The sequence below is a fragment of the Chelonoidis abingdonii genome, chromosome 2, assembly GCF_003597395.2.
Source record: "Chelonoidis abingdonii isolate Lonesome George chromosome 2, CheloAbing_2.0, whole genome shotgun sequence".
Classification (NCBI taxonomy): Eukaryota; Metazoa; Chordata; order Testudines; family Testudinidae; genus Chelonoidis; species Chelonoidis abingdonii.
In genome coordinates, this window is record NC_133770.1 from 99,235,460 (window position 1) to 99,250,816 (window position 15,357).

A 15,357-nucleotide genomic window follows, 5' to 3' on the forward strand; every position below is an offset into this window, starting at 1 on the left:
GAGTTTGTCTTTTTTTCTATTGACCTTTTTTTGGAGGGGGGGAGTGGTTGTGGAAGAGTTAGAAAACTCTATAGTAACTGTACTTTAACTTGTAAAGATATTTCAAATTGAATTGGGGAAAAAAACAAACCAAAAAAAAAATCCGTGACATTTATTTTTCAATATTCTTTCTTTCTTTCCCCCTCTCTACAGTTTCAAACACCCTGCACTGGAGGTAAAACAGGGCAATGAACTACATTGCAATTACATGAGCACATCAAATTTTAAGGAATTGACTTCAAGAAGAAGAAAAACAGACATTATAATCAAAACCAAACTTTGTGGCTACTTTGTGGCTGTCCTGTTAACAAGGTTATCCAGTTTCTAGATACAGCTGTGGATTTTGCCACAAAACAGCTGTGACTCAAAGTTAGGAAAATTCTTTCCTTTTTTATATACGTTGTTTATGTACATATAGATAGACAGAGAGACATACTTATCTTTGGACCGTAATTTGACAAAGATCATGATGTACACCCAAAACCTTCATAAAACAGCCAGCTGGTTGATTTCTCCAAGGTCAGCCATCTCAGCAGGACTTATTTACATAAAAGCTTGCAGTACAGCTATAAGTCTATGCATATATATGCTCAGCTGAGCTTCCCAGTCGCGGGGAAGCTGCCTGCTTCTCTAAGCTCTACTCCTGTAGAATGCCTAAAGTTTGTACAGCACAGATTCCATCCAGCAGTTTTAGTTATTTTAAAAATAATAAATTGCACAGCATTATGATTGGCAATATTATACCATGGATGGGCATGGTACTGATAAAGCTACATATTTTGTCACACTATCCTCTACCGCTGCATAAACACCCAAGGGCAATGAAACTGAGGTAGGCAGGATTCAGTGAACCAACAAAGGAGAGCTGCCAGCATCTTGGGTAAAACCCTGGCTCCATTGGAGTCAACAGAAACTTTGCCATTAACTTCAGTGGAGCCAAGATTTCACCCCTCATTTTGAATCTGGATGTAGTTTTTTTATCCATTGTTAAAGGATCTTGATACAATTGCAGCTGACTACTCTTCCTGCTTTAGGAATGAACTGAGGCAATGATTCAGAAAAGCATCCCTATGGCAGCACTGAAGCACATGCTTTAGTGCTGTTGTGAATAGGGATGGACTTAAGCATGTGCTTCAGTGCTTCCTGAATCAATGACCTAGTCATTCAGAAGATGCATCTACAGATGTGCAACTGGCTTAGCTAAATCTTAATAATTTAAAACTGGTGATCAATGTTTTTAACTTCTCAAATGCCTGTTTACGTTTGTTTTCTTAAAGCCAGGGAATGCCCTGCAATTCCTATTAGGGTTTATTGACCACAGGCGGATTTGGAATTAACCTTACCGAATGGTTTTTCATCCGCATAGATCTCTCTAGTTTGAGAGATCCAACTATGGTTTTTATTTATCCGAATCAACAATTAAACCATGTTTGTGTCTAATATGTCTAATATAGATAACTTTAAAAAAAATACCTTATAAAAGTTCAGCGTCAGATGTTTCTTTCTCTCAGCAACACCTCCTAAGGATTTCATTGCATTCTTCAAGGTCTCTAGCCCAAATTAAATCACCAGCCATTACATTGCTCTGCTGGGTGTTGGGTAAAACCTCGTTGAAGCTGGTATGCATAATAGTTGCCCTTCATTCAGTATAAATGTAAAACTATGTCTACACTATGGAGACTATAGTGGTATAGCTACATTGTCACTGGCATAGCTCCATTGAGATCAACAGAAGTACACTGATTTACATAAGCTGACACCCTGGCTCTTCATAATTTGTTTCTCTTAATGTGGTTTTCTTGTTCCAGGAATTCTACAGAATGTTGAACTAGGCTTTGTAAGACAGCAGAAAAGTTTCTAGTATTTTGTCTTAGTTCTCTACCTATAGGTCAGTGAAATTTATAGCGAACACCTTTTAAACTAAGTTCATGGCTAAGCAGGTTTTTAGTCCTAAAACAGGTGGCATACATGGATTAAATATACAGGAAATCTTCTTTTACACTAAATATACATTTTCATAGTCATTTAATCTTAACATCCATATTTTATGTTCTGAATAAGAAACAAGCTTTGTATTTGATTCCTTAGCTACACTATTATATTTTTTTCTTGGAAAAAACCATTACATTATGCTCTACTACCTAGTTTAAAGGCTATAACTCTGCCAATAACATTTGCCAAATTAGCCTATCTGAAGTGATTTGCTCTGCAGCGATAACTACAAAGAGATCTGATATGTATGTATGAACACACATGCGCGCACGCACACACTCACTTGATATCCTTCTTTCTCCACCCTTAGTATGCTGCTTGACTTAGAGGCAGAGACCATGTTGTTTTGTGTGTGTGGAAAACATCTACCACCTTCCACGCAAAACATGGATAATCCCCAAAACAATCTAATTGAAGCTTATTATTCTGTAAAATACAGATTTCATAAGAAGAGACTACAGATAGAAATCCACTTTAATAGGGCTAGGATTAGACTCAACTTCCAACATTACATTAACATTTGATTTCTGTTCCTATTGTAGTTCTCCACTGCCATTTATAATTGTGCTAAGAGGGTATAAAATGCAACTAGTCTGATCTGGTAGTGCTTTACATCCACTTTGCTCAGGTTACATGGTACAAGGAAGTGGAGAAGAAGGCCCTGCATGCTTAAGTGTGTAATGAACGTATACTCTCAACAGGGTGTTTTTCACTGGAATTATCTCAGGTCTGAAGTTGGCTTACCGGAGTTGCATGGGTGAAAGTGAATGTCAAATTGGACCCATTGTCCACAAATTATTTCTCTGCATATTGAGGGAGTTTAAATCCATAAATGAATACTAAAAGTGGCTGTTATGGTCTTATTTAAAGCATCACAAAAATACACATGAACTATGAGACATCTGTTTCTTTTCTGTGCTCCTAGATCTTGAAAATGACTATACTGGTTTAAACTAAACCATTTATTTACAATATATTACACACTACTAGCCAGAGACCTTACAGCCCAAAGTGAGTTTTTATGTCTGACTTGTAAAGATTTAAAAATAAAGATGAATAATAATATGGCAAAACACCTTTAAAGCTTGTAGAGTTAAAGTTTCTTACCTGGTGTGTGAGTGTGTCTTTCTACCTATGCAAACAGTAAGATCTGTGCAACCTCCTGCATTAAGGAATTCCTGTCAAATTATCCCCAAACACACTGTGTTTCACTTGTTCATTTCCAAACAAATTATAGAATTCTATCCAGCCTTTTATCAGCTCCAGTAAGCAACATATATTTTTCAGATGTGATGATGCATAAGTAACGAGATGTAGAATATAGATAATATTATAATGCCATCAATAGTAGGGCCTCCTCTGGAATTCTGTGTGAAGTACTGGTCACCTCATTTCCAAATGGATATTGTAGAACAACAGGGGTTTCCGAGAAATCCAACCAGAATGATCAAGGGCCTGGCAAAACTCTCGTAAGAGAGATAGAAAATAATCTTTACTTTACAAAAAAGACAAATCAGAGGAGGTGAGATAAAAGTATATAAAATAATTACATGGAGGAGGTAGACTGGGAAGCCCTGTTCTCCGTGTCCCATAACACAGGAGCAAAGAGATATTCAGTAAAAGGCTGAAAACTGACAGGAGGAAACATTTTTTTTTCCACTCAGTACATAAATAGCCTGTGGATCTCACTACTGCAGGATGTTGTTGAGGCCAAGAACTTAGTAGGATTCAAAGAGAGATTGGATGTTTATGTGGATAAAATGAATATCCAGTGTTATAATATCTAATGCTAAAAATAATTTTAAAAAGGATATAATATCTCATGCTTCATGATGTTCATGCACCAGTAACTGTGAGGGATTTGAGAACTTCACTGAGGACAGATTATCCTCTGAGATGGCCTCACTTTTGGTCCACGTTACTCTCATTTGCATCATCTCTCTCTCAGTCTCCCCTTTCCAGTTGATGTGTGTCCCTCTTTATGTGTGTAGAGGGAAATGGATCTTTGGCATCCAGGTCTCTCCCCATGTGCTGCCAAAGGGAAACTAGTATGTGATCGTATGAATTTAATCAATTTCCCATTACAGTTGTTTTATATATATATAATTCTAGTCAGTTTCCCTCTTGTAGTACTTTCCACAAGGAGCGTAAATGCAAAGGGAAAATTATTAGGAATCTATTCAGTTGTGCCTTGTAGAAGCACAAACCCTACCCTCCACTGCTACAGCTCATGCCTCCTTCACCCCCCCAACACCTTCTCCTACTGCTCAAACTTATGCTACAGTTCAGCTTGCCTTTCCCCCCACTATTTAAATCTTCTCCAAGGATGTTCAGCTTCACTTCAGCCTAGCAGCAAAGTGATATTAACCAGATCATGCAAACTCTGGCTATAATTAACCAGATCTTGTTAATTTCACTTTTCTGCTCCAATCACATATACAACTGAGGGGCAGAGGAGCAGATCTTAGGGGAAAAGAGCTGCTGTGTTTTCTCAGCTCCTTGCAATCACTGGAAAAGATCCCAGAGGGCTCCTGAACAAACACAAAAATCAATTTTAAGGTTGGTTATGTGGCCAAATTCCACCTCAGTTAAACTTGTGAGATGCAGAGTAACTCCATCATGGTCAGTGGAGCTACTCCTGATTGAAGCAAGTGCAACTGAGAGCAGGGTTTGGCCCAGATGTTGAAGAGTGACTTGGCAAAAATGGTACCACAAAAATAGCCAAAGGTCCCTCTAGCCCAGTATCCTGTCTTCTGACAGTGGCCAGTATCAGATGCTTCAGAGAGAGTGAACACAACGGTAATTTTTTGAGTGATCCATCCCCTGTAGCACAGACCTAGCTTCTAGCAGTCAGAGGTTTAGGGACATCCAGGGCATGGGGCTGCATCCCTGACCATCTTGGCTAGCAACCACTGATGGACCTATCCTCCATGAACTTATGTAATTCTTTTTTTAACTTTTGGCCTTCACATCCCTTCAGTTAAACAGGTTGACTGTGTGTTGTCTGATGTAGTACTTCCTTACACTTGTTTTAAACCTACTGCCTATGAATTTTATTTGATGACCCTTGATGCTATAAGGATCCTAGGGGCTCTGTGCTACCGGTGATTTCTGGATCCTAAAAAAGCAATGCTCTAACCTCTTAGGTTTATTAAATACCCCATAACCTTTTGCAAAAGAGTAGAGTTGGCAACCTGAATGTCATGGGAAGTGACTACCACCTCCAAGCCCATCCTACTAGGCCACACTGCCTCTCAGCAAGAAGTGTTACAGCAGTTCAACACCTAATATTTGTTCAAATAGTAGATACTACATATAAGTGCACCCCGACAAACTATTTATAGTAGGGGTATGCAATGCATGACTGAGGAAGGTAACCAAATGAGTAAATGTCAAATAAAGGATTATCCTCACTGTATGTTGTTTCATTTGGCTCCTTTGTGCACGATTCTTCCCAGCTGCAATGTAAAATAGGCATTTTCAAATATAGAGTAGCAGTTCTAGCTGGTGAGCTAAAAGAGAATCTCCATTAGCTATCAACAATAGCAATAGCAACATCTTCTTTCACATGTGCGGCTAGTAGACAGGATAGGTTATTACACTGCCAGCTGACAATGACAAGACAAGCCATAACCTATGCTTATTGTGCTAAAATATTATTTATTTTTTGCATTGCAGTAGCATCTAATATCCTCCTAATATGGACTTCATTGGGCTAGGCACTGCACAAACACAGGCTAAAAAGATGGGGCTTGTTTCATTGTTATTTCACCCCCAACCTCCCAATCCCCCCCCCCACACACACGCATAGTTTGTTTCATCTACATGTTGTAACCTACAATGTAAGTTCTTTAGGGAAGCACATGTACTTTTAAATGTTTATGCAGTGTCTAGCACCATGGGGTCTGGTTTTGCATTGGAACAAATCATGTATGACTGCACATGTGCGCGCACACACAAAAACACACACACATACACCCCAATGTCAAAAGAATGTTAAGGTTGCAAAGTCAAGCACTCAAAAGTTAGAAAATGACAGAATTAAGGTTGTCTATGCAACTTTCATTCAGCCCTTTGTATGCATGCACTGTGATACAATCATTAATAACACGAATACATACTACAAAAAGCGACAAAGAGTCTCGTGGCACCTTATAAACTAACAGACGTATTGGATGCATCTGACGAAGTGGGTATTCACCCACGAAAGCTCATGCTCCAATATGTCTGTTAGTCTATAAGGTGCCACAGGACTCTTTGTCACTTTTTACAGAGCCAGACTAACACGGCTACCCCTCTGATACATGAACAAATACTGTTTTTTCCACAGAACTCCTATCTCATTCAATGCACAGGATGGATAGTGCTCATTTAATGACCAGTTATTCAATATTTAGTTCAGTGCGTGATCCCAAGCTTTATTTAGTGCACTTTATTCACTGGACACAGAATTATTAATTTCCTCATCATTTTTTCTATGGTGCGCATCACTATAGTATCTAATTTGTTCACAAATGTTAATTTAATTGTGTTCACACACACACACACGAGATGAGGAAGTGATATTATCCGCCTTTTATATGCGGAAAACTGAGGCAGAGAGATTAAGGTCAAAATTGTCCACTAATTTTGCGTGCCCAATTTCAGACACTTAGGGTCTGATATTTCAGAGTACTTAGCATTATAAACAAATTTCTATGTTCAAATCAGAGCTCTCATTGAGTTCCGTTGAAGCTGTGAATGCTCAACACTTCTGGAAATCAGACCCCAGGATCTCAAGTTAGGCACCCCGAAAATGAGGACCACACAGTTAAAGGCCACCTGTGAAAAGTCTGCTTTAAGTGAGTTGCCCAGCATCACACAGGAGCTCTGTGGCATAGACATGGATAGAATCCAATCATCCAGAGCAGAATTAAACTGCCTTATCCAGGAAGTCATCCGTTCTATTCCTGCTGTCCCCTGCCTCATTCACTACACACCTTCCTACTTCTGTAACAAATGAGGCAGGGGTCGTTCAGACAACAGTCTCCTTCACTTCACAACCCTGATTCATCTTCTGAATAGGTCTAATCCTGTGCACTGAATGAGGCAGGGGTCCTGTGGAAAAAACAGTATGTGACCATGTAATTAAAGATTTGTATCATAAAAAGAAAGGGAGGCTTAATTCTGGCATTTGCTAATTTTGAGTGTTTTATTTTGCAATCTTAATGTTCTATTAATGTAGATTTTTTAAATGTAATTTCTTAGGTATTTTAAAGAGCAAACTACTTCTTTGTCTCAATGTTCTCCCTTCAATACTGCCCCCCACCTCCCTGTCTGGCTCCTGTCCTCTTGTATTCAAGTCAGGCTTCTTCCTTCTCCAAAATGCCTGAGAACCTACAGAGTGAATACTGAGAGCAATGGAGAGACAAGGTTCCTGCTACGAGTGATGCCCAGCTCCACAGCAGCCCACAGAATTAGTTACAGGGAAAGTCCTGATAAACCTCTATGTCCTTAGGCTGCAGGATACTCAATACAGATGGAACCTTTGCAGAATTAAGCAGCTAAATTCTAACAAGTCTCCACTGAGCATATATGGACTGAGAGTTTTAAAACGCTTATAACTTGGCTAAATTTGGTCTGATTGTCTCAGGAGTAGCAAAAGGCACATCCCTGGCATGCAGGCAACCACCCAGACAAATTCCAAGCACTTGTTCCAAAACATGGAGGTGCTAGACCTGCTCAATTCTTGGAAATGGCTGGATTTTTGCTGACACTTTTTCAGAAAAATGTAGCCTCATGCAGACAACCAGCATTAAAGGTTTCATCCTGAAAGGTTTAAGATTGGCAAAGTTAAAAGCAACTGAAAACAGGGTCTTATCATGAGAACCTTTGGCCAACCTTCACTCAAGGTGGCACCACAAGCTTTGTTTGTAATAATAATGTGTCTTCAATCCTGAACTACAAAATGCTTATTGCAATTCTAAACTACATCTACAGGACTACTGAACTACTGCAATCCTGAATTACGAAATGTACTTACTGCAACTCACTGTGACTTTAGATAATCTATTCAACACAAATTGGACACATGTTGCTGTGTATTTAGGTTTAACTATTTTGTAGACACATTCACATGGGAAAAGTTAAGGGGTGTTATCGATTGTTTAAAATGTGGTTTTGAAAGTGCTAAACAAACAATTAAGATGCAATGTCGGAAAACGATCTCAAAATGTGCTGGGTAATCCTTTAAAGGATCTCAAGATCTGTTCCCTCTCCTTTTCCTCATTTCCAGTGGAAAGGATGTAACAATATGTTTTCCACTTCTGACACTGAACATTTATAGTCTTATCAAAAAAGAAAATGATTCAATGGTGTGAAATTTTCCATTACACATGCTCAGAAAATATGAACACAAAATTCTGAAAACCTTAAAAGTGCATAGGCTCAATCTTGCAAACTTTATTTTCTTCAGTAATGCTAACTCACATGAATAGCCCTATTGGGCCTAATCCTTAGGACTTTACTCAGTTTTTGATCAGCACTTATTCAAATTCCTCAGATGTCTTAAACAAAACTACTCATGTGAATAAGCACTTGCGGGAGTGCCTCTTGGGTTTGCGATCCTATACATCAAAAACAGCTGGACCAAGTATTTTCAATCTTGGGGAGAATATTTACCCCAAGGAAGAGACTAACTATGCCAAGTTTCTCCACAGAATTTCTTCCCCAAAGTTATATGCAATGGAGAAGGAGGTTCATAAGAACCTAAGAATGGCCACACTGGGTCAGACCAATGGGCCATCTAGCCCAGAATCCTGTCTTCTGACAGTGGCCAATAACAGATGCTTCAGAGGGAATGAACAGTACAGGGTAGTTATTAGGTGATTCATTCCCTGTTGTCCAGTCCCAGCTTCTGGTTCATCCTGGAAGTGTCATTCCCTCCTAACAGTGGGAATAGTATGCCTCTATAATACATATATTTAACAGATGTGGCCAAAAATCACTGCCAGCTACTGATAAAAGTCATATTCCACAGCTACAGTACTTGGAAATTGGAACTATGCTTCAAGGGATTGCCGAGTTGTATTTCAGAATTATGACATCATACCTGTAAAACACTATATAGCTATTCAAGTACAGCAGAGCTTTGAAATATGACTATTTAAAAAGAGGTGTTAAAAACAACAGCACTTTTGCTTATGTTAAGTATTTACAGTACTATCACTTTAAACATCTGCCAGAGTCATGTTTTCGGAACACCACTTGCAGTCACCATCTTCTCCAGCAGTGTAAAGCCCCATGGCCAGTTTTTGAAGTTTTAAGTGCATCTTTCTTGTTGGAAAAGCAGGTTTGCACACTGCCAAAAACTGACCTTTTAACTCTCAAGAAATTGCTATGGGGACTTGCTCTTTTCCCGAGCTGCAAATTGAAGGCGGAGGCTGCTTTTAAGCGAGGAATCAGAAAAAGTTTTTGTTCGCGTGCCATAAATGCAAAATCAATATTTTCTGAGACTTTTGAGATTTTTTTGGAATGCTGAAGGAACTTTTTCAGTTAAAATTTAGTGATGTCACAAACACTTCAAGGTCTCTGCATTTGTTTCTTCTGCCTTCCCCCCTCATTACTGACACCTTTTTTTAGTTCCTTGATCTCCTTTTATTTTGTTCCACTTTTGCTCTCTTGTTATTTCTCCTTCTGTCCCATTTGCTTCCTTGTTCCCCTTCCTCTTCCTTTGCAAATCTCTCCGCCTCTCCGCTCTACTCTTCTTCTCTCAATCCCATGGTTCCACCATTCTTCTCTTGCTGATTTGTTGCATGTGCAAATGAAGCAGGAACTTGGAATTCACAAACTCTATAGTGAGTAGCTCCTCTATTTTGTCCCATGTGCAAATAGCGAAGGAAAATATAACTGACCAGGGAACAGAACAGAGGTTCTTTGTTGTGCCTGGATAGAGATGTTGTCTGCCATACTCTTGCAAGAGTGTTGGGAGCGCCTTACCTTATTTTAAAGTATGGTATCCTTTTATCTGGACACAGATTACTAACCATAAGAAATATTTCTTAGGTGAAAAGGAAGATACATGTCATCTAGCCTTAGAGAGCCTTACCTTTAAATACACACAGTAGGAAAGCGATCAGACAAATATCAAGGGGGTTTAATGATAGGATCAGAAAGCACTTGAGCTTCCCATTTTTGATCACAGTACCATTGGGACACTTTGCTGTCTGTTGTGTTTATGGGCAGGATTTTCAAAATCATTTAATGACTCAGGTGCACAAGTGCCAATTGGATCCTATGTCTTTATATCTGAATATTAACATCTCTCTCTGTGTATATATTTATACACCATTATTGCCCTTTAGATTGAAAGTTACCTCTAATGGATAATAAAATGTCTCAAAGTTCTCTGTTAGTTCCAAGCAAAAAAGAAATATTTGGCACTATACATTTAGCTCCAGTCAAAAAGATAGACGGTACAGACACACAAAAATATACATATAAAGAGAAACACATGTGTGTGTATATTTGCATCCATCCAAGTTTATGGTGTAAGAAAGATAATATAGCATTATACACAAAAAATGCTGTAACAAAAAATTAATCATTACTTTGCTGCGTTTTTACCTTATTGCACTTGCAGATAAATGGCCATAGGAACCACTAGCTGAAGAACTGCTACGAGAATTATTGAGAATTGTGACCAAGGAGTTTGGAGATGTCCGTATCATGGTCTGAAGGTCAAAGCTATGATCAGACAGGGGCGATATGGACAGCGTACGCTTTCGGCTTGGTCTAGTTGACAGCCTTGGACTTGGAAACCTGGCACCTGTTATGTAAACAAAAATAATTATCTACCAAAGTACTCTACCCCGTTTATTTATGACTCCTGGCGAGGGTATAAAGAGTCACATCATGCTGTGACAAGCCCACTCTTTCCACTTGTGATCTACTGGCTATAATTGAGGAAAATCAGGCAGAAAAATTTATCTTCCTGTGGCTTACCTCAGGGGAGCTCTGTTTATTAATGTGCAAGCAAAATGATAAATTGCTAAACAAAAGGAAAAGACTTTTATATGTTATCCCTCTCATTTCTGGTGATTTATGAATCTGATGGCTGCTTAGACATTCACATCATTAATTCAAGCCCAAGCGATGAGACAGTGGCTTACATCGGCACTCCCTGAAACCCCTGCCACTTCAATGCAAAGCGCCAAAAATAAACGTCTAAAATACAAAATAGAGATTAAGATGCAGCTTTCCTTTTGCTGATCATAATTCTGCCTGGCCAATGCTAGCTGAAAAAATAAAAAGGATGAATAAAATAATGCCATAAAACAATGCTGTATCAACAGAAGTCATCAGTTCGACATTCACAGCATTAGGCTAAGAGACATCAGGATTTTATTTCAATTTTTTCAAGTATCTAAGGAGATTTGAGGGGGTAGGTGTATCCATTTTTTAAAAACTATAGTTTAAGCTTTTCAAGGCACTGCAGGGGATTCGATCCCACATCTTCCATTAAAATGAACAGAACATGAATGGCTAAATTCTCTGTGGCTTTCAAAACTTTCACTATTGGTCCTGTACTCCTCTTGACCTGTAACCCAATTCTATCAATGCTAATGGGAGATATCACCTTCAACTTCATTCTAAAACTAATTCATCTAATCCTCCATTTCATTGTAATCAAAGTTCTAGAACAAAATTATGTGTATTGAAAATAATAATATTGGAGCATGCTGTGTAATTTTGATGTCCAGGGCCATGAACTCTTAGTTCAAATCCTATTTTTCTAACTGGATGACTTGCAGCTTTATGTAACTTCTCAGCAATGTAAGAGTAGGTGACAGGTTTCTGTTATCTTTTCTTCATACTTTCCACTACTTGGTGCTCTAGACCTCAATTCAGCAAGATACTTAAGCATGTGTGTAACTGTAAATATGTTAGTAGTCCATTGACTCCAACAGGACTATCCATGTGATTAAAGTTAAGCAAATACTCAAATACACAGCTGATTCAGGGCGTTCGTTACTGTTATAGACAGCTGATGTAGAGATCTCTCTTTTCCCAAATGTCCTGATGTTCTTTGTTCACATGTTTCATGGATACATTCGACTAAATGTTTGCTAATTTCATTGTTACATATAGTAAGACTGACATTTTCATTTTAGGCTCTCTCACTTTGCTGGCGATTTTATTTTGAGATAAGCTGACTTTGTATTTCATCCATGTTATAAACATACAGCTAAGTGTAGCATAACATCCCTTTTTACCCTGTAAGGGGTTAATTCCTCTTTCACCTGTAAACGGTTATGAAGCAAGAAGCTCAGGTAAAGTAGCTGACACCTGACCAAAAGGACCAATAAGGGACAAGATACTTTCAAATCTGTGCAGTGGTGGTGGGGGGTGGAATTTGTCTGTCTGCTCTGTGTGCTTGCTGAAGACAGATCAAAAAAGCAAGCAATCCAACTCCATTAGTATTAGTAAGTTCTAGCGAAGGAATGTGTTAGCTTACTTTTATTTTGGCTTGTAATTTCATTTGTAGGAGGAGGGAGGTTTATCTCAGGTTTTGTACTTTTAAGGATTTGCCTAGAGGGGAGATCCTCTATGTTCTTGAGTCTTTTGTTATTCTATAAAGTACTTACCATCCCGATTTTACAGAGGTGATTCCTTTACCTTTTCTTTAATTAAAATTCTTCTTTTAAGAACCTGATTAATTTTTCGTTGTTTTAAAATCCAAGGGTTTGGGTCTGTGTTCACATGTACCAATTGGTGAGGGGATTGTTCTCAATCCTGCCCAGGAAAAGGGGTGTAGGGACTTGGGGGAAGGTAGGAATCCAAGTGGCCCTCCCTAAATGTTTGTTTAAATCACTTGATGGTGGCAGCGTTACTTAATCCAAGGTATAAGAAAGAATTTGTGCCTTGGGGAGTTTTTAACCTGAGCTGGTAAAAATACGCTTAGGGGGTCTTCATGCGGATCCCCATGTCTGTACCCTAAAGTTCAGAGTGGGGAGGGAACCCTGACAATCCATTTCTAGGGTATGCTTGCAATCCAGATGTATTCTTTTACTATGATTTGTTATTTTGTTCACACATTATTCCAACTCTCAGTTCCACTGACTAAACACCTCCAGAATCTATGATTACTGAACAAATGTTGCGGCTAAAACTACGGTGCATGCCATGGTTCTTTCCTCTCTCAACTCTTCCCATGGCTTTCCAACTAATCTTCCTACCACTACGTTGTCTAACATGCAAGTGGCACAGAATCACAGGGCTTGTCTTAATTCTCATTGTTTGCGACTTTCTCGCTTGACTCTTTTCCTTAGACATCTGTAATTGTTTTATGGTTGATATCATTCTATGATCTGATCTCTGTTTATACTTCCCCTCATAAACTGGGCTTAATTTGGAACATTCTTTGACCTTGGCTGCTCTGCTAAGATTGCCAACAATGGTATGAATTGTCTTTGGGATCTGGGTTCAGGGTTTGAGGGTTCCCCCGCCCCCATCTTTATTCCTTCAGTCTCTCACTGGATATTTATGTGGCTGAATTATCATTTAAAACTTAAACTTGAGGATTTTATTTTTTCTCTCAAGCTACTTCAAGCTATTTTAATCTGTTTTTTCTCTCTTTTTATGGGCTTGTTATTGTACCGTGTGTACGTCTGCTACTCTATTAAGTGCAGTGCCTTGATACTTGTAAAACCTGATATGTTTTATCTCCATGAAAGTACAAATATTGATTAGTGGCTATAAAAAGTTGCTATGCATTTACCAAGGATATCCATGTGATAGTAAAAGAATAACTATATATTGATATTTTGCATGTATTTAGTAGTTTTCATCTATACCTCTCACATGGGCCAAATTCTTAGCTGATATAAATTGGTACAGCTACACTAAAGTCAATGGAGTTATGCCAATTTGCATTAGCTAAGGAGCTGGCTCAAAGCACTTTAAAAGTGAGTTATTATTATCTTCATTTTACCAAGTGGATAACTGAAGTACGGTCGTCCAGAGTAAAACATCAAATGAGTAGGGCAAACAGGACTCTTAGCACAATCCACTAGACCACAGCTGAACAGCTAAATGGTATGTAATATTGTCGTTATTTATAATCCTCCTTGCTATGTTTTACATCAGCTGACACACACACCCTCTCTCTCCTCCCCCCCGGTAGTCCTATAGATAAAAGGATCAATCATTCATTTTCCTCAGACTGATAGGAATGGGATTGATCACAAGACACTGGACATGCTCACGATGAGGGAAGCACAGATCACTTTCTTTGGCTATGCGTGGCATTGTTACATGCTACAGTTCTGTTTTTAACATGAGAATCCTGACCTCTGCTTTGGGATGTTACTAATAATAATTTAGGAAAAATTTTAAATTCGATTTTTAGGACGTAAGTTTAAAAATATTTATTCTGACTGATCAGAATTCCAGATCTGAATGTGTATAGATAGAGGTGACTGCCATTTACTTGATGTAAGTGTCCTCTCCTGGGGAATTTCTTAGAGAATTGCCAAGCACAGATAAACTGTTTCTGATACTGAAATGAGACAGTGCTCTGACTGGGAAAAAGGTAAACCACAACTATGTTTATAAATCAAATATCAGCTAGTTATGTTTTCCGCTGCAAATGAGAGATGTATTCCAATGATTTTGTTGGAAAATGAAGCGATCATTAAAAATACTATAACATGAACCCTGCTAGATTACATTTCTCATCTGAAGTGAAAGCTTAGACAGCCTGATAAATGATCTACAAACATAGTTGTAGTTTGCCTCTTTGTTGATCAGAGCATTGTCTCATTTCAGCAAAAGAACCTCATTTGGCAGTTCTTTACCCCATTTCCCAGGAGATGACACTTGTATCAAATAAGTATCACCCACGTCTGCACTACCCCTTGGAGTGTGAAGAGAAGCATACTCATTAACAAACTGCACAGAGCTACCAAGTTTGATTATCCTCATCCTGGTGCTTCACAGACTTTCAACAAACACACGACTCCCTCCTTCTCCCTTCCCTCTCTAAAATGAGCCAACCCATTCCTGCGTCACACTATGGTGGTTTGAAAAGTCTCTTTCCCTCAAATGCTCATAAACTCTTTCCCTCATCCCTCCCAACTGCTATCAGCAGCCAGCCTTCTCTTGAGCACAGAGCCACTCTGGGCTCTGGGCCAGCTCATCCCTGGCTCTGTTGTACGCACATAAGTGTTTTGGCCAGAGACAAAGAGGTGGTTTCCAGCTGGGAAAGACAGAGCAGAAAGGCCTTGACTCAGCCTTATCATTCAGTAGCCACAGATTTTCTTTTCTCCTTGGAACAGTATGCCGTAG

The 15,357-nt window shown here is 38.9% G+C and overlaps 1 protein-coding gene across 2 annotated transcripts in view; it reads right to left on the reverse strand.

Annotated features, from left to right (window-relative positions):
• Nucleotides 1-15,357, reverse strand: part of GLI3 (GLI family zinc finger 3) — a 275,904-nt gene that overhangs the window by 64,148 nt on the left and 196,399 nt on the right. For both annotated transcript variants that reach the window (XM_032793449.2, XM_032793448.2), the window contains exon 7: nucleotides 10,636-10,837. In XM_032793449.2, the coding sequence (XP_032649340.1) occupies nucleotides 10,636-10,837 (202 nt within the window). The remainder of the gene's footprint in view (nucleotides 1-10,635; nucleotides 10,838-15,357) is intronic.